We start from the raw sequence: 25,866 nt of genomic DNA, 5'->3' as shown, positions 1-25,866 counted from the left end.
TGGAAGAAAGAGATATTAAGCGCTATGCATTTCTTTTATGGTAGGCACAGAGCCTGGGAATGAAAGGGCTTTGAGAAGCAGAGCTTGGCTCCCTGAGCTCTTTTCAAAAAGGCTGACTATAATCCCCTCTATACAGCAGAACCCTGGGCACAGTAAAGAGAAGCTGACCAGGAGTTAGATAGTCTGAGATCAAATACAACATGTACAATATACAATGAACCCCTTATTCTTGTCATGCCAAGATTCCTTTTCCTCTTCAGGGTGGCTGATGTTTCCGAGGTTCCCGTCTCAGCCACAGGCCCCAAACCTACCTCCATTTACCCAAGCTCAATATTAGCAGACCTACCATGGGTGCACCTCTATGTCCAAAGAGGGAAGGCTTAGGGCCTAAATCCTCCTTTTTCAGAATGCAGGGAGAATAAATCCCCAGTGGCATCAAATAAAGGCATAAAAGAATGATCAGGAAGGACAGTCCAGCGGCTATTTGTAGAGCTGAAAAAGTTGGAAGAAGAGACAAGTGGGTAAAAAGGAAAAGAGATATGGAGAGTCATTTCAAACAGCTAACTAGTCAAGGCAGCAGTCAGGCCATGATTTACTTTCTATTTCTATCACATCCTCTTTCAGGGGTTTAGATATAAATACACAGGATTGTTCAGATATAAGACTTTTTTAGGGCTGGGTATTGAATCCAGACCACATATTTGCTAGGCAAGTGCTCTACCACTGACCTACATTTCAGACAAAGACATTATTAAGGCAATATTGCTAGAACTTGAAAGTAAAAATGGAAAAAACGGTACAGAAGGTGGGTGGGAGGAAGGGAAGGGAGGCTGGATGAGGGAGGGGAAGAAAGAGAAGGAAGGAAATATATGAAACAGCGTCTCAGAAGGGGAGCTTGGCTGGCTCTGAAAGAGCCCTGATGGCTGCGAAGATCCTCTCAAAAGACGCTCTAACTTAGGGCACAGAAGTATGGTGGAAAAGATGCCAACTGACAGGAATGTGGGTATGAGCTTTATCACCTCTTGTAGTAACTGGGGACACATGGGGTAACTTCTCTAGGTCTTCATCTTTTTTCCGTAAATTAGGTCTGTGAGCTAACACTGCTCACAGAAGTGGTACAACAGTGCTGACTTATCATAGTTGATGAATTATTATTTTTGTTTCTTTTCCTCCTTCTTTCTCCTCTTCCCACTACTCACCTCCACCCATGCCCAGCTCCCACATCACAAGTTATCTTTAATTCCTATTATCAACTGCTTCCCAACACCTTCTGTTTTAGACCTCTGAAGATTCCCACCCACTTGTACATTGTTTAAATTACTATGCTTCAGTGACTTTCAAATTGAGATCACCATCTCTAACCTCTTAACCTTCTGAATATATTACACCTCTCCAGTATTTCGTGCTCGTAATCTGCCATCCTGTATCTTCTTATTCTAACTAAAATAGAGAAAACAGTTTATTGTTGTTCACTTTAAGTTCCTGCCCTAGAAATATTTTCTAAAATGTACTACAATCAACACACACACACACACACACACACACACACACACACACCCAGCATCAATATTAAGCCAACCCTTCACTTGTCTGCACCCTCCCACAAGCCAGGAAGCAAGCTCCCTTTACTTAACCAATAGTAAAAAGAGAGATGTAGAAAGAAGACCCTACTGCTTTCCAATTCCAAAGCATACAGAGCTCATTGTTTTGTTTCCACTATCATCGAAAAAGAATAGAGAAGAATCCAGCTGCAGAGGCAGCCATTCTTGACTCTTTAAGTTGCTAGGTAGGACAGAAACTCACAGAGGACTTCTCTGAGTTGCCTGATATAACCAGAGCCCTCAGGACATAGTATTAACTGAAATCAGTGACATTTGTGTATGAACAAGCTAAGCCTTATAAGTAGCATTCAGGCCAAACCAGAATTAAGATGCCCTCTGCTGTCTTCATCACCCCAGAAAAATAGTGTGTATTAACACAGAGGGGAAAAGATGTTTTTCTAAAAGAATCCTTCTCAGAAAAAGACTAACTTAGTCATAGAAATACTATGATAGGCTACAGGGGTTAGTAAGTGAGACCATAAAAATCATGCCTACATAACATGCTAAAGAAATTTCAAAGAGGTACATGTGTAGCTAGCTACCATTTCTGTTTCTTTGAATGTGTGTGCAAGTTGGTGAGATCAGGCAAGGTTCCCCTCACATGATGTACCTTCTGATTCCAAGTGGGCCACACAGATGGCTAGAGGCCAGGAAATTATAATCATCACAGTTATGAGGCTCAGGTGCACGAAGGGAGCAAAGATCTGGGGAAAAGCCAAAAGTCAGACTAGCTGCATCTGGACACAGTGCTGAGAACAATAGGATGATGCTTACCTGCAGTGACAACCCAGCTATCAGCCACTTGTCTCTCCAGAAATAGCTTAAAACACAGAGCAAGAAGGAGCACAAAATAATGGTTATCCAAATGAAGACCTGGGAAAAGAGAAAGGGTTTGTTGTTGTTGTTTGTTTGTTTGTTTTTTATTTCTAGACACCAGATTTGAATCAGAACTGTCCTTGTGAATTGCATATGACTAATTATATCATTATAATAAACCTTTTCCTCCTATTTGACTTAAAAAACAAAAAAGTGCAAACCAAGCTCTCAAATACATAAACTTGAAGTTACCAGTCTATTAGCAAACTAAATGCATTGAACTGTTGAATCTACCTCTTATTCAATACCAAGCTTTACAGATGATTTAAAGGATATAAGCAATCATAGGGTACAAATAAAATATTTTCCCTTGGGGAGATCTGGTCATATAAAACACAACTACTCATAAATGCTCTTTCTTTACTCACCCACATTAATCAAGCATTCTGATTTTGAGCTTAGAATATAAGGTGTGTTTTGAGCCAAATATGTAAAAATACTGCCTTACAGAAAGAGCCATTTTGTGTACATACCATCCTTATCTATCACTCTGTTAATCATACAGTTCCAGCAAGTCCGTTTCTGTCATATAAAAAAAAACCTGTAACTCCGGGCTTATTTAAAGTAAAAGCAACCAAGATATTATTAGGTCTATCTTGTTAGAAAATTTCAGCGGCATCCCATTATTGCTACCTAACTGATACCTTAGGGGTTTTTATAAGGAAGTCAAGTTATTAACATGTTTACAAGGACTTTTGACTCATCACTGTAATCTGAAAGCACTCTCTGTGCTTTCCTAGGTAATCTAGAGAGTCTAGACCTGGTGCTAATCCGATCCCTTCTGAGTTATTTTGGAAAAAAAAAAAAAAAGGATAAAAGTAAACTTCTAAGCCCTAAAGAATCCCCCTTGCCAACAGAAGCAGGCTCCATAGGTCTTGTTCTTGCTAGTTTGAAGGCCTAACCAAATTACCTTCCAAGGTAAGGTCACATCCTCTCAAAATTCCCTCCCTCACCTCTCACTGCCACAGGTTCATAACTGCAGTTAGATCCAAAAATATTTCAGGACAAGAAGGTTTGGAAAACAATGGCCAGATTTTATCAACTTGAGTAAAAATCCCATTGAAGATGTATAGGAATGAATTCTAAGGATAATGCCAGACAAGAGGAAAGCATAATTTTATAAACCAGTCTAACTTTACTAATAGATACATATATGAGAGATTTGCATTTTGGGATACCAGAACCCAATATTTAAGCAGTATTTTGTTCTCTGAAACTGATTCAATAATCATTATATGTATCCAAAAAAAGGTAGGGTATAATAAAAAAGTTCACTAACACATATGACTTAACCGGATACTAGCATTCCCACTTTAGAAACTAACAAAACAATTTCTTGCTGGTTGTGTATGAAGGGGGTAAGATTCTGTGGCTAGAATTTAGCCTAGAGCATATTCCTCATCTGTTCCTGGTTGAAGATAATAGCTGTGCTTAATGAAAGTGGGATGCCAACAATGTCTTGGTTGAAGATTCATGAAAAGGAGGCTGATGGAATAATAAGTTTCTTGCATCCAAACTCTAAAATGGATAGTATTAGCACCAAGGCCTTCTCTTTTCTTTCTTTTTTTTTTTCAATATATATTCTTCCCATGCAACAGCTCATGGTTTCAATCTCCATATATTTTAATAACACTTAAGTTACATTTCCAATTTGAATTTCTCATTTGAGTAAGAGGAGATTTAAGGATGCCACTCAAAAGACTTGACATGTTCCCAGATTTGGAGAAACATGAGCATGTGGTCACAACCTTGCTTGAGAAGGTCTTCATTTGGAAGGCTGATTCTGGACATTTTCAGAGACATATTTGGAAATTAGCTGCAGTTCTCTATGATGTTATGTTAGCAAGAGATAAAGTTGGGACAGGATCTGAATTTCAAACAAGTGTTAGTACAAGTGTTAAGGCTCTTTTAATTGTCAAGTTAAAATTACTTTTTTTTTCCTATAGTATTTAATGTAAGATGTATTGATTGTACACTCTCTAATTGTGTTAGTGTCACACGGCATGTCAGTTTATCAACCAGCTTTTGTTTTATTGCCCTGAGTATCACAGAACCTTGGTCTTCTGAAAAAAGCTTACAAGTACTGGAAGAAGTGAGTCAGGCTTTAAGCAGAAGCAAAAGGGTAGTGGGCTTGATTATTGCTGGTATAACAGCTTTAATTACATTAATAGCTAGCACAATTGCTTCTGTAATTGCTTTGACACAGAAATTAAGACAGCTACTTTTGTTAATCATTTAGCAAAAAATGTTACTAATGTATTGAATATACAAGAGGATTTAGAGAGGCATTTGGAACAACAGATTGATACTCTTTATCCTATTCAAATTATTGGAAGGTGGTTCAAAGTTTAAGAGTAAGGAGCCATCTTGAGTGTCATGCCAAATACCATTGGATTCATGTTAGTTCTAAAATTTACAGTGGTAGTCATTATAATTAGGAAAAAGTTTAAAGATACTTGCAGGGTGTTTGGCATAATTCTAACATATTTCTGGATGTTTTAACTTTGCATAATGAGATTATGAATTTCAAGAATGCTGCTCTGCTGAGCTTTGATGTGGCAGACACTGCTGATAAAATTATCCATGGCCTGAGGTCAGTATTTCCATTTTGGTCAAGCTTCAAGAATGGCATATATAGCTTGATCATGCTAGCTAGCCCTCTTTGTCCTGGGAATACTTTTATTCCTGCGCATCCTGTTAAAGCTTGTCTTTAACAACATCAACATGTTGGCAGCCGAAGTACATGGTTTGAACCTGAAAATGGACCCCCAGACAGAATTATTAAATTAACAGGCTGGCAAGCCAAAGATGGGTAAGATTCTGCACAGAGCCTTACCAACCTAAGACATAAGTACATTGCTTTTGATAATGCATATTCCATGGCAGGTAAGGAAGGCATTCTTGGCAGGATATCTAAGAGACTCAGTCTTGTTTAGAATTAACATGGGGGAGATGTGGAGAGCTTTAAGGGCTGCTTGGCAGAAATCTGACATTGGCCAAGGACAAGGAAATGGGCTTCAGGCAGGAATCTGACATTAGGCTAGAACAAAGAAGTAATTTTAGGTGGGAATCTAAATCTTAGTCTAGAACAAAGAAGTAGGCTTCAGGCTTTGGGCTAGGACAGGGAAGTAGGCTCAGATATTTTGGCCATCCTGATAAGCCCTTAGAAACAGTGATCACAGGAGTGATCATGGGACTTTGTTTATTGCCTTGCTTGTTCTTTGACTATTTTATTATCTTGCTTGTTCCTTAACTATTTGCATCTATTGTATTGCTAGTTCCTCAACCTAAAACTGACGTTGACACTTGCATGTAATTAAAAATGGTATAAAAGCAGATTGAGAAAAATAAAAAAAAATAAATAAAATAAATAAAATAAAGCAGAAGAACATGCTACTGGAGGTGATGATAATCAATGGTAGGACAAAGTCAGAAACTCCATGTTGCAAGTATGCTATTGGTCCACAGAGAGTGAAATGAGGTTGCCTGGTCTCTGGGGACCAGGTATGAACTGACTGAGAGAAGCCATGGTGGTATCATTTTAAAGGGATTCAACTAAGAAAAGGTTACTCAGATCTTAAATGGGAAGTTTTGGGGGTATCATAAGGAAGCAGGCACTGACCCAAGGAAAATGTCACTGTAGAAAGAGCCACTGCCCTCTCCACCATGACAGGCAGAGGCCAAGTCAAGCCTAAATTAGAGGAGGTAGAATGTTTTAGAAGTAGAAGTTTAGAAAGTTGGAGGTGGGATTACTACCATGAAGCACAATTTTACTGACTTGCATGAGAATGCTATTGTGATGGAAAAGAATGGCAGAAGTAAGAAATGTGCCTAAGACTTCAGTGGGGCAGGAAGAGCCAAGCTGGGAGTATGACAGGAGCCAGTGGGAGAGAGAAAACATGGTACAGGCTCAGCAAGTTTGGCACTTCACTTCCTACTGCCAGAAGTTTACATATTTCAGTTAAACGTGCACAATCAGATCTGTTCAGGGTATGGTGAAAGAGGGCCAGATACACACATAGCATGGACCACTGGGGAGCTCTTGCTATCCTTTCTGTGGTTTCCTGTGAGGATGATGCTGTCTTACCTTATGAGATTTATGCAGGTTTAGTTCAATCCTTTCCCAGAGCAACAGAAACCCAATCAACTGAAAAGCAAAGGAGGCAAGGTGATCATTTCCAGATTACTAAAGTCCTGCCCAGAGCAGCTCAGTAGATTAGGAACCTCTCATGATAGGCACCACCTTTGCTTCTTTGGGCTACCCTTTATTCTCTCTTGCCATGTTACCTCTCATCCCTTTTAGGCTCTTCTTCCCCATGCCACTAACCCTTGAAGCCAGTTCAAATGTCATTTCCTGTCTGTAGCTTCTATTAGCACCCTAGAAAGAATTCGTTATTCTTTCCTCTGGGATCTCACGGCCATTACCACTGATGGTTTCTGAATTTCTGCATAGTATTTTCTCTGTGATGGACTTCATGCCTGGTATTGCTTAGAGACACTAACAAGAGAAGAGAGTTATGAGCCAACTCTCCCCAGGGTCATTTAAAAGCTCTTTCCAGAACTAGTGCTGATGCTGATTGTCATTACCATCGGAATATGCTCAATACATTTTAGATCTCAGTCTAAATCTAGCCAGTCTTCAAGTCAGTATGAACATAAAAACTGCAAAGCTACGTCCTCAGATGTTAGCATACTCCTGTACAAAGCACTTACCTTTTACTACAATAATTTTGTGTGTATGATCTTATCTATTTTTACTCAGCCCTATAAAAATACCATTTTATTAAGCATCATTTTCAGTTAAAAAGCAACCAGAGCTTAGGAGAGTTTAGTCAAGTTATAGTAATCTTGACCAAAATTACTACTCAGAAACCTTTGTTCTTCACTGCTGGGAATCAAACTAGGGGCCTCACCCAGTGCACAGCATTCTCACCACTGAGCTTCATACTGAGCTTTCAGAGTAAGTGCCCTAATGATGGAGGGGGGGTGGGGGGAAGGGCCGAAGCCAGGCCTCTCTCCTTTCTCACTATTGTGTAAGAGAGGTAGGCTAAAGTAGTCTGTTGAAACTAAGACTGCTGGGTACTAATATTCTCACATTGGAAGCTAACAATCCCATGTCTCACTAATTGTGTGTAAGCATGATACGAGGTACAATCCAAGATTTAGGTCAGAGCACATACTATATCTGCACCTTCCTCACTGAAGAGAAAGGTTCTACCTTCACATCACAACTTCTAGAATGATGTTCAGAAAATAGAAACCCATGTTTACTAAGTACCTTACTCTTACTTTCAAAACCTTTCAAAATCTGTCACATCAGTCTACACTATTCTCTTCTTAACAAAATACCAAGTATATTTATCTCTTATTACTCTCTCAAAATACATTTTCTCAGCCCACAATGTTCCTTTCCATTTCAATCCCCTTATGTCCAAAACTATCATCTGTTCAAGATCCTACTCCAGTGCTGCTACAGTGTGTGTGTGTGTGTGTGTGTGTGTGTGTGTGTGTGTGTGTGTACTTGGTGTGGATGTTTGCACATGTGGTCGGTCATGTATATGCATACATTTATACAAGTACATGGACCAATTTTTTTAAAGATTTATTTATTTAATGTATATGTATAGCTGTCTTCAGACACACCAGAAGAGGGCATCAGATTGCATTGCAGATGGTTGTGAGCCACCATGTGGTTGCTGGGAATTGAACTCAGGACCTCTGGAGGAGCAGTCAGTGCTCTTATCCACTGAGCCATCTCTCCAGCCCCGTATATGGACCAATTTTATCTTTGGATAAAAGGTCTTTCACTGACCCTGAAGCTCATTGCTACCTAGTCAATGGGCTTCAAGGACTTCCCTGTCTCTGCCTTGTCCCAGCTGCAGTCCTGGGTCTGATTCTATGTTTACACAGCAGACACTTTACTGACTATGCCCAGCCCTCTAGTGCTACCTCTTCTAATAAGTTTTATTTGCTGTTCTTTGCTAGAAATTCTCTCTTCCCTCTTAGAACCCTTGACAAGCTTCATATGAGTATCTCTAATGATAACTACAAAGGTCCATCATAAGCAGTTACTTTTTTCTGTGACTTAGTTGTCTAGGAGATTCTAAACACTGAATGAAGAAACAGCCATAACTTTATTCCCATTCCAATCTGTGAAGATTAATTTTCCTTGTCAATTTGATTGGATTTAGAACCACCATGGAAATACTTCTGCATGTTTGTATAAGATTTTTAACAGAAAGGTCTGACTTAGGAGGGGAGACTCACTCTGAATATGGGCAGCGACATAAGACTTCCATGGGTGGAGGCCATAGGCTGAATAAAAGGACAAAGGGAGCTGAGGGTGAGCATCCATGTCTCTTGGCTTCCTGGCCAAGAGATTTAATATGACCAGATGCTCCACTTGCCTGCTGCTTGTCACCTTTTCTTCTCTACTACAAAAGACTACACCTTTCAAACTATAAGTCAAATACCCCCTCCCTGAGTTTCAACTGTCAGTGAGAAAGAATGAACACATTATCTCTATTGAGGGCTTTCCATGAAAATAGTTTTACTTTTATTGATTTCTACATACTCAGTACTTATTACAGTATTTCATAATGACTAATACATTTTAGAAGAAAAATAGTGCAACTGGCAACATATTTAAGGGTTTGACTCTTGTGTGTCAGAGACAAATCAGTGGAAACATGAAATTATGAAATTAAAGTAATTTCACAGTTTTCTCTAAAGTTATCTTTCTGTTTGGTTCTTCCTTTTCATGAACCTTTCTCTTACATGGTGTGCATCCTTCATACAATATTGACTTTACCGTGTCATGCAATAGAGGCAGGATCATACATAACTAGTTTGCATCTGAGCTATGTGACTAGCCTTTGCACAGTAGAACTGGTTTGATTTGTAAGTCCCAGACTATGAGTGTAAAGCTCTTGGCATTTAAATGATAATATTGAGTAAACTAATGAATACAGTATTAAATGGGGGAATAAAAAAGGGGTGCCCTGTCACCCACTCAAAGAACAGCTTGATTAAACACATCCTCTAAATAGCATCAATCTCCTTTAGCCATCCCTTGTGCATGAAACTGAAGGAGCTGGTGTAAACTCCGACTCTACTAATATCAAAGATTTCAGATAGATACAACACCACGGAAAGGATTAACTGATGAGGCTGTTTAAGGAACAAAAATAATGAGAAGCATCACTCACCAAAAGCAAGGTGGTGTAGGCAGCCAGAATCCCAGCTGCACTCAGCACGAAAATGGACCAAAAGAACCAGCGACCTGTCCCTAGATAAACGACCCTGAAAAAAAAAATGTTTCAAACTTTAAAATATAGGAGGAATCAGTACTAGTATCTACATTAAGGGTAAAGACAAGAACAGGTTAGATGAAGCATTAACAAATGGTGGGGACAGAAGAGAAGCACCTTGTGGACAGATCTGTGAGCACTTTGGGGATATTTTTTATTTTAATTTCAGACTATAAGCAACCAGATATATTAATGAAGCCTTTATAAGTAAAGCAATCTTTAAAAAGTTATTTATAATATATATTCAAATTTATATCATCTTTAATAATCAAAGTGATGTAGAAATTCTGCAATGATAAAAGAAAAAGAATCACCCTCTGTCTTAGAGTTTCCATTGCTGTGAACACCATGACCAAGGCAACTCTAATAAAGAACAGCATTTACTGAGCTAGCTTACAGGTTAAGAGGTTCAGTCCACTAGCATTTATGGCAGGAAGCATGGCAGCATTGGCAGCATCTGAGCAGGCACAGTGCTGGAGGAGTTAAAGAGTTCTACCTCTTGTTCCAAGGGCAGACAGGAGAAGACTGTCTCACAGGCAGCTAGGAGGAGGGTCTCAAAGCCCACTCCCACAGTAACAAACTTCCTCCAAGAAGGTCACACCTTCTAATAGTGCCACTCCCTGGGCCAAGAATATTCAATCCCCACACCCCCTAAATTAATTACATCAATATGACTAGTTGTTTCTACCTTTCAAGCTCCTTGTCCAGGTCCATGTATACTTTCTTCCATGATTGCTCTCAGCTGTATGAGAGAGCTGTGTCCTACACATGGTGTTCCTAAAGTTCCATCTATGGGAACTCTACCAGTGACTTGTGCAGAGAGACAATGTTTTATCTGTCTAGATTTTCAATGTCAAAGAATCTATACTTCTTATTTCAAGAAAACATAAATGACCTCCTTTCCACTCAGAAACTAGAGAAATACGTCAAAGATAAAAAAAAAAAAAGGGCAGGTAGCTTTCACAGCAGGAAGCTTCTTGGGTAAAGATGTTGCAAGAGAAGGACACTTTGTAAAAAAAAGAGCTGGTGTAAAGAGGGCTTCTGGATGTAGCTCAGTGGTAACTATGTGTCTAGTATATGAGAGGCCAGGGTCCAACTCAGCGGTTGGAAGGACAAAGGAGACCCAATAAAGCTCTCAAAGCAAATGAAATTATTGTGCCCAAAAACGCAATTAATAGAACAATCAAAAAGATTAAGAAAAATATATCTAAGATCCAAGTTTGTCGAGATGACTCAGTGGGTAAAGGTGTTTGCCACCAAGCCTGATGACATGAGTTTGATCTTCAGAACCCATGTGGTAGAAGGAGAGAACTGACTCCTGCAAGTTCTGTGCTTGCTTCCCACACATGCACTGTGACACACACACACACACACACACACACACACACACACACACACAAAATAAATACTTTTTACTTTTTAAAAGTTTTTAAAAATGATTTTCAGAGAAGTAAAAACGTGGATTTATAGAACAAAAATAGTATGGCTTTAAAGGAGCACAATCAACGATGATCTTAATAGTGGTTCACATGAAACCAAAGTATTACTACCCAAACAGTAATTGAGTGTTGATAATCGACTATGCTTCCAAATGACAAGAAAAACTTAAGAATTGACAATTAACGGGACATCTTTCTTCATTATCATCTTGCTAACCATATTATTTATTTTTATTTCTTCTCAACCCCAACTTGACTGAACCAATGCACTCTCAGCAAGCACAGGGGCTGCTCTCTCACTCAGCAAGTGCAGGCCTGCTCTCACCTCTGCTGTGGATGGACCAGAGGAAAGGAAGAACTGGGATCTTTCTCTCTCCCTGTTCTGCTCCTTCTGCCTCTGTCATCTGTGATCACTCTTCATGGAGGGATGATGAGTCAAAAGGAGTGTCATTTAGAATGAAGAGGATTGTGCTTATGTGACTACTTATACAGAATGGAACCTGAAAAGGAAAGTCTCTTTTTGGCTACCACTTCTTTAAGCTGGGAATATGTAATACTGATGGCTGCACAGGGGGCTCATTCTACATGGACTGGCCCAATTTAAGCTGCTTCTTAATGTTTCCTGAGCAGGTTTTTTCTTCACTAGATAGTTGCACTCTAAGGAAAATAAGCATCTTCTTTTTAAAATAATAGTTTATATTTATCTATTTTTTGGATGCAGGAAGTACATATCACAGCATGCACGTGTCAGTCAGAAGATATTTTGTGAGAGTCAGTTCTCGCCTTATACCATGTGGGGTTCAGGGATCAAATTTATGTTGTTAGCCTTTACCTGTTAAGCCATCTTTTCTGCCTCAATGAAGGGTCTCTACCACTGATATCAAAATGCAAATTAAAGAAGCAACATAAGCTTAAAGGAGAACAAAAACAAAGAAACACATGCACATGAACATAAAATCATGGAAAAAATAAAGAGAAAACTCTTAAAAGAAGGCAACTTTTTCAAGGACAGCTTAGGTTCAAAAGATCCAAGATAGATAGCATACTTCTCAATATATACAAAGCAAGAAGATGGGAAAGAGACGGAGTCACAGTGCTAAGAGAAAAACTGCAAATTAGAACTCTATGTCTGCGTAAGATACCCTTCAAGAATAAAGATAAAATAGAGCCGTTTTCACAAAAATAGGAACTTCCAGAAATAGTCCCCAGCAGGTTCTTATTAAAGGAAATTCAAAGACTTTTTGTATGTTGCCACCAGACAACTTCTGCTGTCTTCAGCTACAGGACTTTGATAGCATTCAAGGGGTGGGGGAAGTACAAACCTGTAAATATTAGACATCATACAGCCTTAGTCCTCTGCAGATCTCAATGCCAGATATCTTAAAATCCATTCACACAGAGAACAACTGAAATGCATGTGCTGAAGAATAATTCAGAATGAATCTATAATAAAATTGCTTAGAAAATGATAAAACGTATTGAATATGCTCAAAGCATAAACATCAAAAAGGAAGAAATACTTCTAAAGAGAATATATTTTTAAAAACTGCTTTGAAACACAAATGGCTCAAATTAAAACAAAATAACTCCATCAAGAAGACTTTTTGAATAATCAAAACTGGAATATTTAATGTTGCCATAGGCAACTTACTATAAAAACTGTCTTTTACCTCTACTGTAAGCAGAGCTGGCTATAACCTTTTGAGAAAATACTTTGTCAAAAAGCAGAACTAATTTTAAGTGTTCGTTCTCTTAATGCCAGTTGTACTAATCTAGTCCAAGGAACATTAATCAAAAAATGAAAAATTCACTTTATTGTTATCTTATCAAGACATGAATGTTGTTCATAATGCCTAGGAAAAAAATCAGTAACCCTTCTCACCCCAGCTAATTAGCCATGATAGCAGAGAGTTGTGATCCCAGAACTTGCAAAGTGGGAGTGGGGTCAGTGAGAATGCCAACTTGAGGCCAGCCTGAGCTACACAGCAAGGCTCTGTCCCTGTCCCACCACCCCAGCACACAGAAAGCAAAGTTAATGCATCTTCATGTCATATTCTAAAATCACATAAAAATAATATTCAATATGAGTTTTAATAATCTATTGAATGCTTATGTTTATTTTATGGAAAAATACAAAGCAAAGTTATAAAAATAGTATAAACATAATGGTATAACATAAGGACAAGAAAAAGTTAGTTTGTGATGGTCACTTGAAAATGTGACTATTTTTCAGTTTTCTGCATTTAAAAAATTATTACAGTCATTCATTGTGCAGGTGTGTTCTCATGGTGTGGAGGTCAAAGGACAGCTTGCAGGAATCGGATCTCTCCTCCCACCATATGGGTCATGGGGATTGAACTCAGACCTGTGGGCATCTACTGAGCATCTCTCTAGCCCTAATTTCCTACATTTTTTTACATTTAAAACAACCAACTAGATTTAACTTTATAAAGAGAAAAATAAATTGCATTTCATTAAGAAAGGAGGCCTCACATCTAAACATGCCTTCTCCCACAAACACCAAATAATGGATTAGGTTTACAAAAATGATAGGATGCATCGAGCCAGAAAAGCTGGGATGTCTGAGATTGGTCCAAGAGTAGCTTAGCCATGAAAAGGAGCTGAGAAGGGATATGTGTCCCTGTGTTCAGAGTTCCAAGGGACCCCTAAAGACAAAAGAAGGAAGCCAAGGCTGTAGAAAAAGCAGAAAAAGCAGAGCTGAGGGACATGATAGTGACAAGAAAAAAGTATGGACATCAGTAATCACACAGACTTTGGAATGAAGATGACAGAGAATCCTGTCTAAGGGCTGGGAATGCTGGTAGCACAGAGAAAACTGAGGACACCATTTGGCATTCAGTGTGTTGAGTGAGCACAGGTGGAAGGAAGGTGCAAGTTTGGGTGTGAGCATCTGACTACTGTCCTGGTCACATCTCTTGCCCACAAGGTATGCAAAACCCACTCTGTCTACCCTTCATACTAAACCACCAGATCTTTTTACCCAGGAAAGCCCAAGTGGCTGTCCAATGAAAGAGTCCATACACCAATAAAAATAGAGAAAACAGCACTCACCAGTCAAAGCTGTTGTATTCATTGGAGGTTTCTATCCAGACGAACAGAAAAAGTACAGACAAGATGAATGCAATTACCAGGCACACATAAAAAAATTGCTCTTTCTGTAAAAAGAAAAAAGTGTAACTTAGCTCCATTTGTTCATGTGACCTCAATGATCCTTGTAAACATTTGCCAAAGGGCAGTACCATTCTGGTGTTGGACATTCCCCTCCCTAGGCTAGAATAATCTGAGGGCAAGCACACACAGAAAGGACACCTAACCAGCTGAAGAGGCCTATGGGCACTGAGGCAGCACATCACTTCCCAGAGTGCAGACACAGCTGACTCCATCTTATTATACCACTCCTCCACAGAACCTCAGTGGACCTTTAAAATGCACTTTATCAAATAATGTCTCTGTCCTCCTCAAACCCTCTCAGGGCTCCTATGCTATTATACTGTCACCATCCAAACAGACTTCCATAGCCCACAAGGTTGGTTATATAGGATTAGTTCTTGCCCATCCCCTACCTCATCTCTTCTCCACTGACTCCCTTTCCAGAGACCAGCCACACTAGCTGCTTTCTGTATGTATAACACATCAAACTTCATTCTTCCTCAGGAGGAGCAAGGTACTTGGCAGTTCTGCCTGGAGTGCATTTATCCCAACACGAGGCAGGCTCTGTCTCTTCATCTGGAGATGGATCAAAGGACTTGCTTTCCTTGAGGTCTCTAAACACTCCCCTTCCCATTTTCTAATACATTTTTCTATTTTACCTTCAAAGATCTTATTACTATTTGAAATAATTTCTCGTGTATTATTTATTGCACAACTTATCCCACTAGAATTTAAGCACCCAGAAGGCCAAAGATGGCTTTAGCTGTCTTGGCTACTGTGGTATAGCTGATATACTTAATAATTTTATGCTAAATAAATTTGTCTCTCTTCTTTTAATCTCATAACCATTCTGGCTTGAAATTTTTCAAAGGATCTTCTCTGTGTATAGGTTAAAACTTGAATTTTTTTAGCCTAATGTAAAGATGTTAGAGTTTCATATGAATTGTGTTTTCTGATTGTAATTATTATTTATTCCTTTAAATGTTCCTAAATTCAGCACTGGAAATCTAATTCTCATTAAACACACCATTGTGCTTTTTTTCTCTTTAGATTTTTGGTTAGTTCTCCCTGCCTCTGACCCCAAACACTGTGCATCTCTTTGTATATGTGGCTTCCCAAAGCCAGTAACCCTAAGAACACTACAGTAATAATATCCATCAAGTAGTAATATTTTATCATATCCAACTCAAAGTATATTCTAATAATGTCTCTCCTATTCTCAGAGCAACTCCTGTGGTAGGCTTTGCTGTTAATATCTCCCTAATTTGGTTTCTGAAGCACAGAGATGTTAAATAACTTCCTTAATCTCTTATAACAATGGGTCACTGTGGGACCGTGATAGGATGGCCTAGTTTTTGGTAGAATTGCTGGCTGGAAATAGCCTGGAGACCCAACAGGTGTGCATGCCTGTGAGGGATGGGCATATATTCCGCCATGCTCCCAGAACCCAGGCTCCTGACATGTGGTGAAGATCTCCATTGACCCACACTTTTCAGTCATGTAGGGCAATACAGGCCCTCCGTAAGAGAGGTTTATGTCACCCAGCACTGGTAGAGGGCGTGACTACAGGCCTCAGCCTCAAGAGATTTAAATACTAATGAGATACCTGAAGGCCAGAGGGCGTAGCCAATTAAGCATTCTTCCCCAGACCCTGCCCCCTTCTCCCTCCTTATTTAACTCAGGTGTGCACTGGGTTTCACACGGGGGGGGGGGGGGGGGGGGGGGGGGGGGTACATCGAGATCCAACTACCAACTGCCATGAAAATAAATCTCTTAAATCCATGGACTCCACGTGTCTTTTGGGGCCCTTCTCTGTGTTCCAGCCACAAGGACCGGAAGGTCACTAATTTAGGGATGGTCAGTAGCAAAACCATAAATTCAATCTGGTGGTCTTTCCCTTTATGTTATACTCCATCTGAATAGAAATGAGACTTGAAAATCATCTAGGTACTTACCTAACTCAACCCCCTAGCTACAGAGAGAGTGGGGTATATCACATAACCAGTTCAAGTTACAGTTACAATTAGAACCCATACATACTCCAAAGTTCTGATCCAGTGTTTTTACCATTATACTAGACTGCCACAAATGCTACTATTTTCAAAACTGCTTCCATTTATTTCTTACTTTATATCCTTTGTAGATCTCAAGTGATTGTATTCTTCATTCCTGAGCAATAAACAATTTGTCAGATCTACCCATCTTTCTCCATAGCCCCCTTCACTACTTGAATCCATACCACCCAAGTCTCTCTTTGGCAAACTGCCACTGTTTTCCTTTGAAAGTAGCGGCCTTCCTACATTGGCCCCTTCTGATACAACCTCCATACATTCAAATAACCATTCCAAATCATAGCTCAGGCCATATCCTCAGATTAAAATGTTTCAACCCTCTGGTGATGGAGATCAAACCCAGGGCTCCATGCATGCTACACACATGCTCTATCACTGAGTTACATTCCCAGCCCTCTTTACATATTCTTTATTTCCTATATGACAGTGGTAAGCTCTTAAAGTTACACACTATCTGACCCATTCACCTCTCCAACTTCATTTGCCAGCACTTGTCTATTCATTTCTGCCCCACCTAAACCTACCAATCACTACACTCCCCACATGCTTTGGCTCCTCTAAGATAATTTATCATAGCATATCTAATTCTTTCTTGGTCAATTCTTAATCACCTTTCATCTTCTAAATAGTTACCCATGGCCTGTCCCTTAATATATGCCTATGTGTGCATACATACACTTGTTGCTATGCTAGAATGTGACTGTATTTAACTTCTCCCAGCAGAACATGAGCTCTTTGAAAGTAGACCATGCCTAAAGCACATTTGTGACTAGAATAAAAGCCAAGCATCTGGGCATGAAAAATATAAGGGACAGAAGAATATGCTTGATTACTCCAGGGAAGCCTCGCATTTCCTACATTTTTCCTTTATAACTACTCAAACCAGACATAAGAAATGAGAAATCCAGGACTGGAGATGTAGCTCCAATAAAGTACTTGCCTAGTATGTGCAAGGCCTTAAATTAACAACCATCAAAATCCCAAAAATAAGCAGCTAGGCAGGTGAAAACACATATTTATAAAAACCGATAACAAGAAATTAGAGATCTAATTAATGAGAATCTTAGCCTTTAGTTGGACTATGCTTATAGTCAAGTGAGGGTGCATGATTTATCTTTCTTGTCATTTGTGTGTGCTCATCATGTGATATATTGCGCCTCAGTACATACTGCTTAGAGAGACAGAGAGGCTTCCTTAGGCATGCTTCATGCTACCACCCAGTTTCACAAGAGTTCTATTAGTGAAAATTAAGCAATTGCTTGGCCAGGAGCAAACCTTGTTTTCTACTGACTAGGTTCCCTATCTGCTCTCCACCTTGTCCCCCCAGGAATATACTTTCCCCTTGGAAACTCACAGAAAACAGAAGAGTAAAGTTTGAGGTGCTCGTGAGATGACTTAGTGGTTAAGGGTGTCTAATAACCTGAGTTGTTCAATCCCTGGAACCTGCACGGTGAAAGGACACAATCAACTCCAATACGTTATCTGCTGATCACCACAGATGTTTCCTCTCTCTCTCTCTCTCTTTCTCTCCCCTCACCTCTCTCAAAAATATAAAGACTCACACAAGGGCTGCTATTGATAATGAAAGATTTAGGCATTCTTTTTTTCATCTTAATGCCTTTATGGTGATTAGCATATTATGAAACGTAGCTTAGCAGCACAATGGGTTGATTGGGAACTTCTTAGGTACATCTTTGTGGTATCTCAGCTATTCTAGGCTAGAGAGTTTCTCTGTTTTGTTTGTTTCTAAGTTTTCATGTGAGTGCCATTCATATTTGATATTGGTGAACTAGAAACTGGAATGAGAATTTAATAAAATTAAAGGAATAAGGGGTTAAATATAAATATATGATCATATATATATTTACATCATATATATTTCTGGAGTTGGTCTGGTGAGTATGAAAGATAAATTCAAAGGAGATAAAAGTTGTATATTGTTTATCTAGGTCAACAGTTTGCTAATTTCCCCATCTCTCAATATAGTTTATGATTTTCTACACTACTTTGTGAAAAATGAGGATATATGCAATTGAATGAAATATTCCTGAAATCACGAGACTTAAAAGATAGACAGGGAATATCAAAAGAGTAGTTTTGTACACGGGAAAACTTTAAACTACACTCAGCACCCCTATTCTTATTGTTCCCATCCTTTTTTTTATTGGAAGATTTGGACATTCTTGTAATCTCCTGTGAACATCTAAGTCTTCTTCAAAATTCAATGAATAAATATAAAAGTGAAGGAGAGAATAAATGAATGATATAAAAGTGATGTCAAGAAGAAGAAAGGGAATAAAGTGCTCAGCCGTGCAGCTTTTGCCCAGCACACAAAAAACATAGATCTGATCTACTGTAAAACCAAAGAAGCAAGAAAGAAAAGAAAGGAAAGGAAAGAGGAAGGGAGGAAAAGAAGACATCAAGTCCATTCTTCTCTAGCTCTAGACACTCACGATACTCTGATGGGAAAGCTGAAGCTTAGTGTACCCAGCCTTGGGACTTCCAGTGAATTCTGCAGAGTTTAGGGACCCACCCACACCCACATCTAAGTAAGTACAGTCTAGCTCCTTTCCATCTCTGTACCCGGGAGCAGCAACAGGATCCAAGTTCAGTTTTTTCCCACTCTCTGTATTGCCATTGGCAGCTGTAGCAGCCAGTCAGGAAGGTGATGAAGCATTTGTGGTTGAAGTACTGTTTTATCCATGGATTGGAATTCTCATTTGGCTTGCTACTGGACTCAGCTTGGACCTCTTCCATGATTCACCCTTTTGCTGGAAGGACAAATAAAACAATCAGAACCTAGGGTAGCTCCTGTTCATTTACTCTAACTGGCCAGCCATAGACAATTCTATCAACAATAGATAGGTAAGAACACACATTTACAATCAAGGACGAAATGTGGGACTCAAGGAAGAGGAATAAAAGCATCCCAACTAACTCACCCAACACTTTTTGTAGCCGTTGCACCACACTAGGTATAGTTCTCTCACTTCTGAAGTGAGACCACATTTCTACCCTAGTCAACCAAAAGGTGCTAAAAGCATCAATCACACAGTATCTAACTGCAACATTCTCTTGAAATAACCCAGGATGTTAAATGCATGGGTGGCATATGAAAAATGCCATCCTCCTAATGTGTGATTCAAACCCAACCTCCTGTCCCTTTTCCTTCTTACTCTGTGCCTTAGTTGGAGTTACTATTGCTGTGATAAAACACCATGACCAAAAGCAACATGAAGAGGACAGGACTCAGTTTGCTCACAGTTCCATATAACAGTTCAGCACCAAAAGCAGTGAGGGCAGGAACTCAAGTAGGACAGGAACCTGGAGTCAGGAACTGATGCAGAGGCCATGGAGGGATGCTGCTTACTGGCTTGTGCCTCATAGCTTGCTCAGACTTCTTTCTTATAGAACCCAGGGACACCAGCCAACAGCTAGGTCCTCCTCCATCAGTCACTAAGTCGTGCCTATAGCAGGGTCTCTAAAGGTATTTTCTTACTTGAGGTTCCCTTCTATGACTTTAGCTTGTGTCAGGTTGACATAAACCTATCTAGTACACTCTCCACGTGGGATCAGTCACAGTTAGCTTCAACTATGCATGGTAGAATATTCAAAACAGCAACCGTTGAAAAAATAAACTTTGTTTTGTTGTGTTTTGTATTTGAGCTAGTGTTTCTCTATGTAACCCTGGCTGTCTCTAGACCAAACTGTCCTCCAACTCAGAGATTCACTTTCTTCTGTTGGTTATCTTCGCAACTGAAAAAAAAAAATACACATTTCTTTTCCTTTTTGGCCAACACCACGAATAGATTATACAATTAGAATTAAGGATAAGCTGGCATGGTGGTACACACCTGTAACCCAGCATCTCTTCAGGCTGAGGAGAAAGGAGGACTGCAAGTTTGAAGTTGATGTGGAGTGAATAGTTAGGGCCTGTCTTAAAAATGAATCTGAAGGGAGAGAGAAATAGGAAGAGGAGGAGGAAGGGGACATGTGGGCTCACAATGGCATTAAGAACTCAGGCATCTTCCACTTTACGGTTCACCTTTCTCACCCAAGTTATAGTTAGCAGAAAATAGGAGAACGAAGAAGAAAACTCTGCCTTAACTTTAAGGATTTTTACAGAAGCTAAACAAGACATTTCACTCACAGACATTTTCTTATTGGTAAGAAAAGAGGGAGCAGGCAGATAGTAAATGAATAGTTACTAAATTTTCTCAGTGTATCACGATAGATAATGCTGTTCTTGGGTTGGTAACATGGCTTAGCAGGTAAAGGCATCTGTCACCAAGGCTAAAAACCTGAGTGTGATCCCCAGTATCTGCATGGTAGAAGGAGAAGGTCAACTCTTATATGCTTTTCTCTGACTGATACTTTTGTGCTGTGGAACATGTGTACACACACAATCAAAACAACATGAAAGAAAAAAGTTTAAAGAATGTTGTTTTCATATCAAAGGGCTTTCAAAGGACATGTAAATTCAGTGTGTGTGTGTGTGTGTGTGTGTGTGTGTGTGTGTCATGAGTATTTAAAAACAAACAAGAACACTTATGAGGAAAACAAACAATAATAAGACATAATTATAGAAATAGTTATAAAGTCATAAAGGAGCTAATACCAGGCAACAGTCCCTACTACTAAAAACTTTCAGCCATATTCCTTTTTGGTTTTTATGAACATCATTCTGTGTCTGCACTGAAGAGTCTCTAGTCTAGGGAGTAGGGCTGGCAATATGTCTCAGCAATTGAGACTGCTTGCTGCTATTCCAGAAGATTGAACTTCAGTTCCAAAAATCTACATGGAATGCTCACAACTACCCATAACTACAACTCCAGGAGATCTGACAGCCTCTTCTGTCTTCCTCAGGAAATCTACACACATGCATGCAATGCTTACACACACACACACACAGACACACACACACACATAAAAATTAAAAAAAAAACTTCTACTTGGCCAAAACAGAATAGCAAGAATTATGGTGACACTTATGGACACTTGCTCTTTGACAAAGAAGACAAAAATATACAATGGGGTGAAAAAGCATCTTCAACAAATGGTGCTGGTCTAACTGGCTGTCTATATGTAGAAAAATAAAAATAGATCCATATTTGATACCTTGCACAAAGCTCAAGTACAAATGGATCAAGGACCTCAACATAATACCAGATATACTGAATCTAAGAGAAGAGAAAGTGGGAAAGAGCCTCAAACTCATTGCCATGGGTGGAAATTTCCTAAACAGAACTCTAATGGCTCAGGCTCTAAGATCAAGAATTGAAAAATAGGACCTCATGAAACTGAAAAACTCCTGTAAGGCAAAAGATACAGTCAATAAGACAAATCAGCCACCTACAGACTGGGAAAAATCTTCACTAATCCCACATCCAATAGAGGCTAATATCCAAAATATATAAAGAACTCAAGAAGCTAACCTCCAAAAAAAACCCAAACAAACAAAAACAAACAAAAGAAAACAGAGTATAGAGCTAAACAGAGAATTTACAACAGAGAAATCTCAAATGGCTGAGAAGCATTTAAAGAGATGTTCAAACTCCTTAGTCATCAGGGAAATGCAAATCAAAACAACCCTAGATTCCACCTTACACAATCAGAATGGCTAAGATCAAAAATTCAGGTGACAGCACACATTGTTGAGGATGTGGAGAAAGAGAAATGCTCCTCCATTATGGTGAGACCACAAGCTGGTACAACCACTCTGGAAATCAATTGGGAGGTTCCTCAGAAAATTGGAAATAGATTTACCTGAAGACCCAGCTATACCACTCTTGGGCATACACCCAAAAGATGCCCCACCATACCACAAGGACACATGTGCCATTATGTTCATAGCAGCTTTATCTGTGATAGCCAGAATTTAGAAACAACCGAGATGTCCCAAAACAGAAGAATGGATACAGAAAATGTGGTTCATTTACACAATGCAATACTACACTGCTATTAAGAATGAGGACATCCTGAGTTTTGTAGGCAAATGAATGGAACTAAAAAATATCATCCTGAGTGAGGTAACTCAGACCCAAAGGGACATGCATGGTCTGTACTCACTGATAAGTGGATATTAGATAAAAGGTACAGAGTACCCAGGATACAGTCCACAGAACTCAGAAGATTGACAAGCAGAAGGGCCCAAATGAGGATACTTCAATCCCTCTTGGGAAGGAGAAAAAAATAATCACATGAGGTAGAGGGAGAAAGGGATGATGGCGGGAGAGAAGAGGGGGAGGAGAAAGAGGGAACATGATCAGGTACCGGGGATAGGGAAGACAGGAGAAAAGCCCCAAGGACCAGCAGAATGAATGGGAATATGCAAGCTTTGGGTGTAGAAGGTTGGGGGAACCCTCTAGGAAGTACCAGAGACCTGGGAGGTGAGAGACTATCAGGACTCAAAGGGAGGGACCTTAGATGAAATGCCTGACAGTGGGGAGAAAGAACTTGTACTGCCCACATCCAATAGAAAGACAGGGCATCAAGTGAAGAGATGGGGTTGCCATCCCACAGTCAAAAACTCTGACCAAGAATTGTTCTTGTCTCAAAGAACTGCAAGGACAAAAATGGAGAAGAGACTGAGGGAAAGGAGGTCCAGAGACCAGTCCAATTTAGGGTCCATCTCAAGGGGAGGCTCCAAGGCCTGATACTATTACTGATTCTATAGTGTGCTTACAGACAGAATCATAGCTTGGCAGTCCTCTGAGAGGCCCAACAAGCAGCTGACTAAGACAGAAGCAGATACTTACACCCAACCATTGGACTGGTTAGGATCATTATGCCACTCAGTTATTTCTACACTACTCAGCTTTTCTTCGAAGGCTGAACTAGCAGGTCCATAGAACTACGAGAGTCCTTGAGCTTGTTTCGCCCTTTTGCCCCCAGCTGCTTCTCCAACTGCAGTCCTTACCGCAGCACCACAGAAGCCCCCTAAACAGCAGCTCTACACTCGCTTGCCTCCCCAAACCTACTTTCTATTCCAAAGTAATCTTACTTCTTTGCTTTGTTTTCTTCCTGAAAAAGAAAAACCTTTTTGAGATTATAATTGCAACATTTCTCCCTTCATTTTCTTCCCTCCAAACCCTCCTGTTTATCCTCTCTCTTCCAAATACATGGCCTCATTTTTCATTATTACACACATAAATGCATATATGTATGTATGTATGCATGTATGTATTCCTAAACATAACCTGCGCAGTCCATACAATTTATTTGTATGTGTGTTTTCAGGGCTGACCATTTCACACTGGATAACTAATTGGTGTGCTCTCCTGAAACAGGGTCTTGCTATGAAGCCCAGGTTGGCCTCAAACTCTCAATCCTCTTGTCTCAGAATTCTGGGTTGCTAAGGTTGTAGGCACGGGCTACCAGGCCCAATAAAAATGATATGTTTTGCATATGTGAAGTTTACTGTATCTAGTTGTGCTTTAGTAAACCTTTTTTTAAAAAAGCTTCATTTAGTTATATGCAGTGATGTTTTACATGCATGTATGACTGTGAAGGTGCCAGTTCCCCTGGAACTGGAGTTACAGACAGTTATGGGTTGCCATGTTGTCGGTATTGGTAATTGAAATCAGGACCTCTGGAAGAGCAGCCAGTGCTTGTAACCACTGAGCCATCTCTCCAACTCTAAATAAAGCTTTTTTTTTTTTTTTTTTTAAAAGCTAATAATGTAAGAAACTAGGACCTAGCATGATATCATACAAGTTTAATACAGGTACTTAGAAGGCAGAGAAGCAAGTGAATCTCTGTGTGTTCAGGGCCAGTCTGATCTACATAGCAAGTTCAAAATTAGCCAGGGCTTCACAAAGAGACACTGTCTCAAACAAGAAACAAAGAACTAAAAATTTTTTTTTAAAGCAACAATCCAAAGGAAAGCCAGATTACAGTGAAGAGCATAAACAACTGAAGCAAAGTGAATAATATAATCCACCCTACAAAATGACCAGCAAAATCCTTCCCTCAAGCAGTAGTGACATTTAAGTCTACAAAGGTCAGCATTACTTTAAGTGTAAATGCAGTAAATTCTTCAGTTTAAAAACAGGCAAAATGTGTTCAATTGAGAAATAGACAGCCAAATACAAGTGTTTCATTTGTTGAGATTGTAAGCAAAAGAAGGAAAAGAAGAAAAAAGAAAGAAAGAAAAAGAGAGTGAGAGGGAGGGAGGGAGGGAGGGAGGGAGGGAGGGAGGGAGGGAGGGAGGGAGGGTCTGGGTCTGGGGAGGTAATTCAGGGCTAGAGAATTCATTGAGCATGCACAGGACCAGAGGTTCAATCTGTGCAATCCCCTCCCCCACCCACATACACATAAATTAAAAATAAGTCTTTAAAAGATGTAGACTCAATAGGTGAAGAATTAGGGCCAAATGATATAATCAGTGTATACTCTACTAAAAGACCAGCCAAGTAAATATGAGACCAAAAAAAAGTACAATGATGAAAAATAATTTTAAAAAATTGTTATAAATTTACATGTACTTAATCACATAGTCTCCAAAAGAGAAATAAAGTCATCTACAGTTACACTGGTTAAGGAGCTTAACATACCTATAGATGACAGAATAAACAGACAAAAACAAAGCAAACTGTATATAGGCCAGTAAGATGGCTCAGTGGGTAAAGGTTCTTGCCACGAAAGCATGATGGCCTGAGTCTGATCCCCAGAACCCATGTCTCAATCTAAAAGATGCCACCGTTCACTAGCTAGACTGAGCAGGAAAATCAGACAGTGACTCCAGGGACTAAGAGTAGACATTTCTCGACAGGCAGTGGTGGCGCACGCCTTTAATCCCAGCACTTGGGAGGCAGGGGCAGGCAGATTTCTGAGTTCGAGGCCAGCCTAGTCTACAGAGTGAGTTCCAGAACAGCCAGGACTACACAGAGAAACCCTGTCTCGAAAGTCAAAAAAAAAAAAAAAAAAAAAAAAAAAAAAAAAAAAAATAGACATTTCTCTTGCCACAAAAACTAGAGTAATAAACGAAACGTTGACAGGTGGCCTAAAACTGTGATCCTCAGACGCAGAAACAAGCCTGCAGGGACTTCACGGTGACAGTCTGGGTGGCCTTCTTGGCCATCCCTTGGTTGCAGAGCTTTGTGCCGGTCCCTTGATAGCCGTGGAAAGGAAACCCCTTTTTCCTTAGAGCTGTGGAAACATGGCTGGTTGACTCAACTCAAGTGATGAGCAACTCGGGCCAGCTCCCCTCAGGTTTGGCTACCGGCTGTAAACCTAAGGTAACTTCCTGGTTTGGGTGATGTCTGGGAGTTCCAAAGAGATGGAAACACTACTTACGGTGACTCTACAGTCGCCAACGTAAATCTGAATTTCACACCTGTGAAGACTAGCGTCTCTCAAGATGGAGGACAAGCACGAGGAAGCCTCTCACCTGATC

The 25,866-nt window shown here is 39.8% G+C and overlaps 1 protein-coding gene across 2 annotated transcripts in view; it reads right to left on the bottom strand.

Annotated features, from left to right (window-relative positions):
- The window catches only part of Gdpd4 (glycerophosphodiester phosphodiesterase domain containing 4), a 91,399-nt gene extending 65,533 nt beyond the window's left edge, over window positions 1-25,866 (bottom strand). The window contains exons 1-9 of one of the 2 annotated variants that reach the window (XM_076938320.1): window positions 25,767-25,866; window positions 19,053-19,240; window positions 14,299-14,402; window positions 9,686-9,779; window positions 6,565-6,624; window positions 2,376-2,474; window positions 2,212-2,305; window positions 1,363-1,440; window positions 347-492 (exon numbers count right to left, since the gene is read on the bottom strand). In XM_076938320.1, the coding sequence (XP_076794435.1) occupies window positions 347-492; window positions 1,363-1,440; window positions 2,212-2,305; window positions 2,376-2,474; window positions 6,565-6,624; window positions 9,686-9,779; window positions 14,299-14,402; window positions 19,053-19,226 (849 nt within the window). In that variant the 5' untranslated portion in view covers window positions 19,227-19,240; window positions 25,767-25,866. The remainder of the gene's footprint in view (window positions 1-346; window positions 493-1,362; window positions 1,441-2,211; window positions 2,306-2,375; window positions 2,475-6,564; window positions 6,625-9,685; window positions 9,780-14,298; window positions 14,403-19,052; window positions 19,241-25,766) is intronic. The other variant, XM_076938315.1, reaches the window with a different exon arrangement.

The sequence above is a fragment of the Arvicanthis niloticus genome, chromosome 1 (genome assembly GCF_011762505.2).
Source record: "Arvicanthis niloticus isolate mArvNil1 chromosome 1, mArvNil1.pat.X, whole genome shotgun sequence".
Lineage (NCBI taxonomy): Eukaryota > Metazoa > Chordata > Mammalia > Rodentia > Muridae > Arvicanthis > Arvicanthis niloticus.
This window is presented reverse-complemented; position numbering and strand designations above follow the sequence as displayed.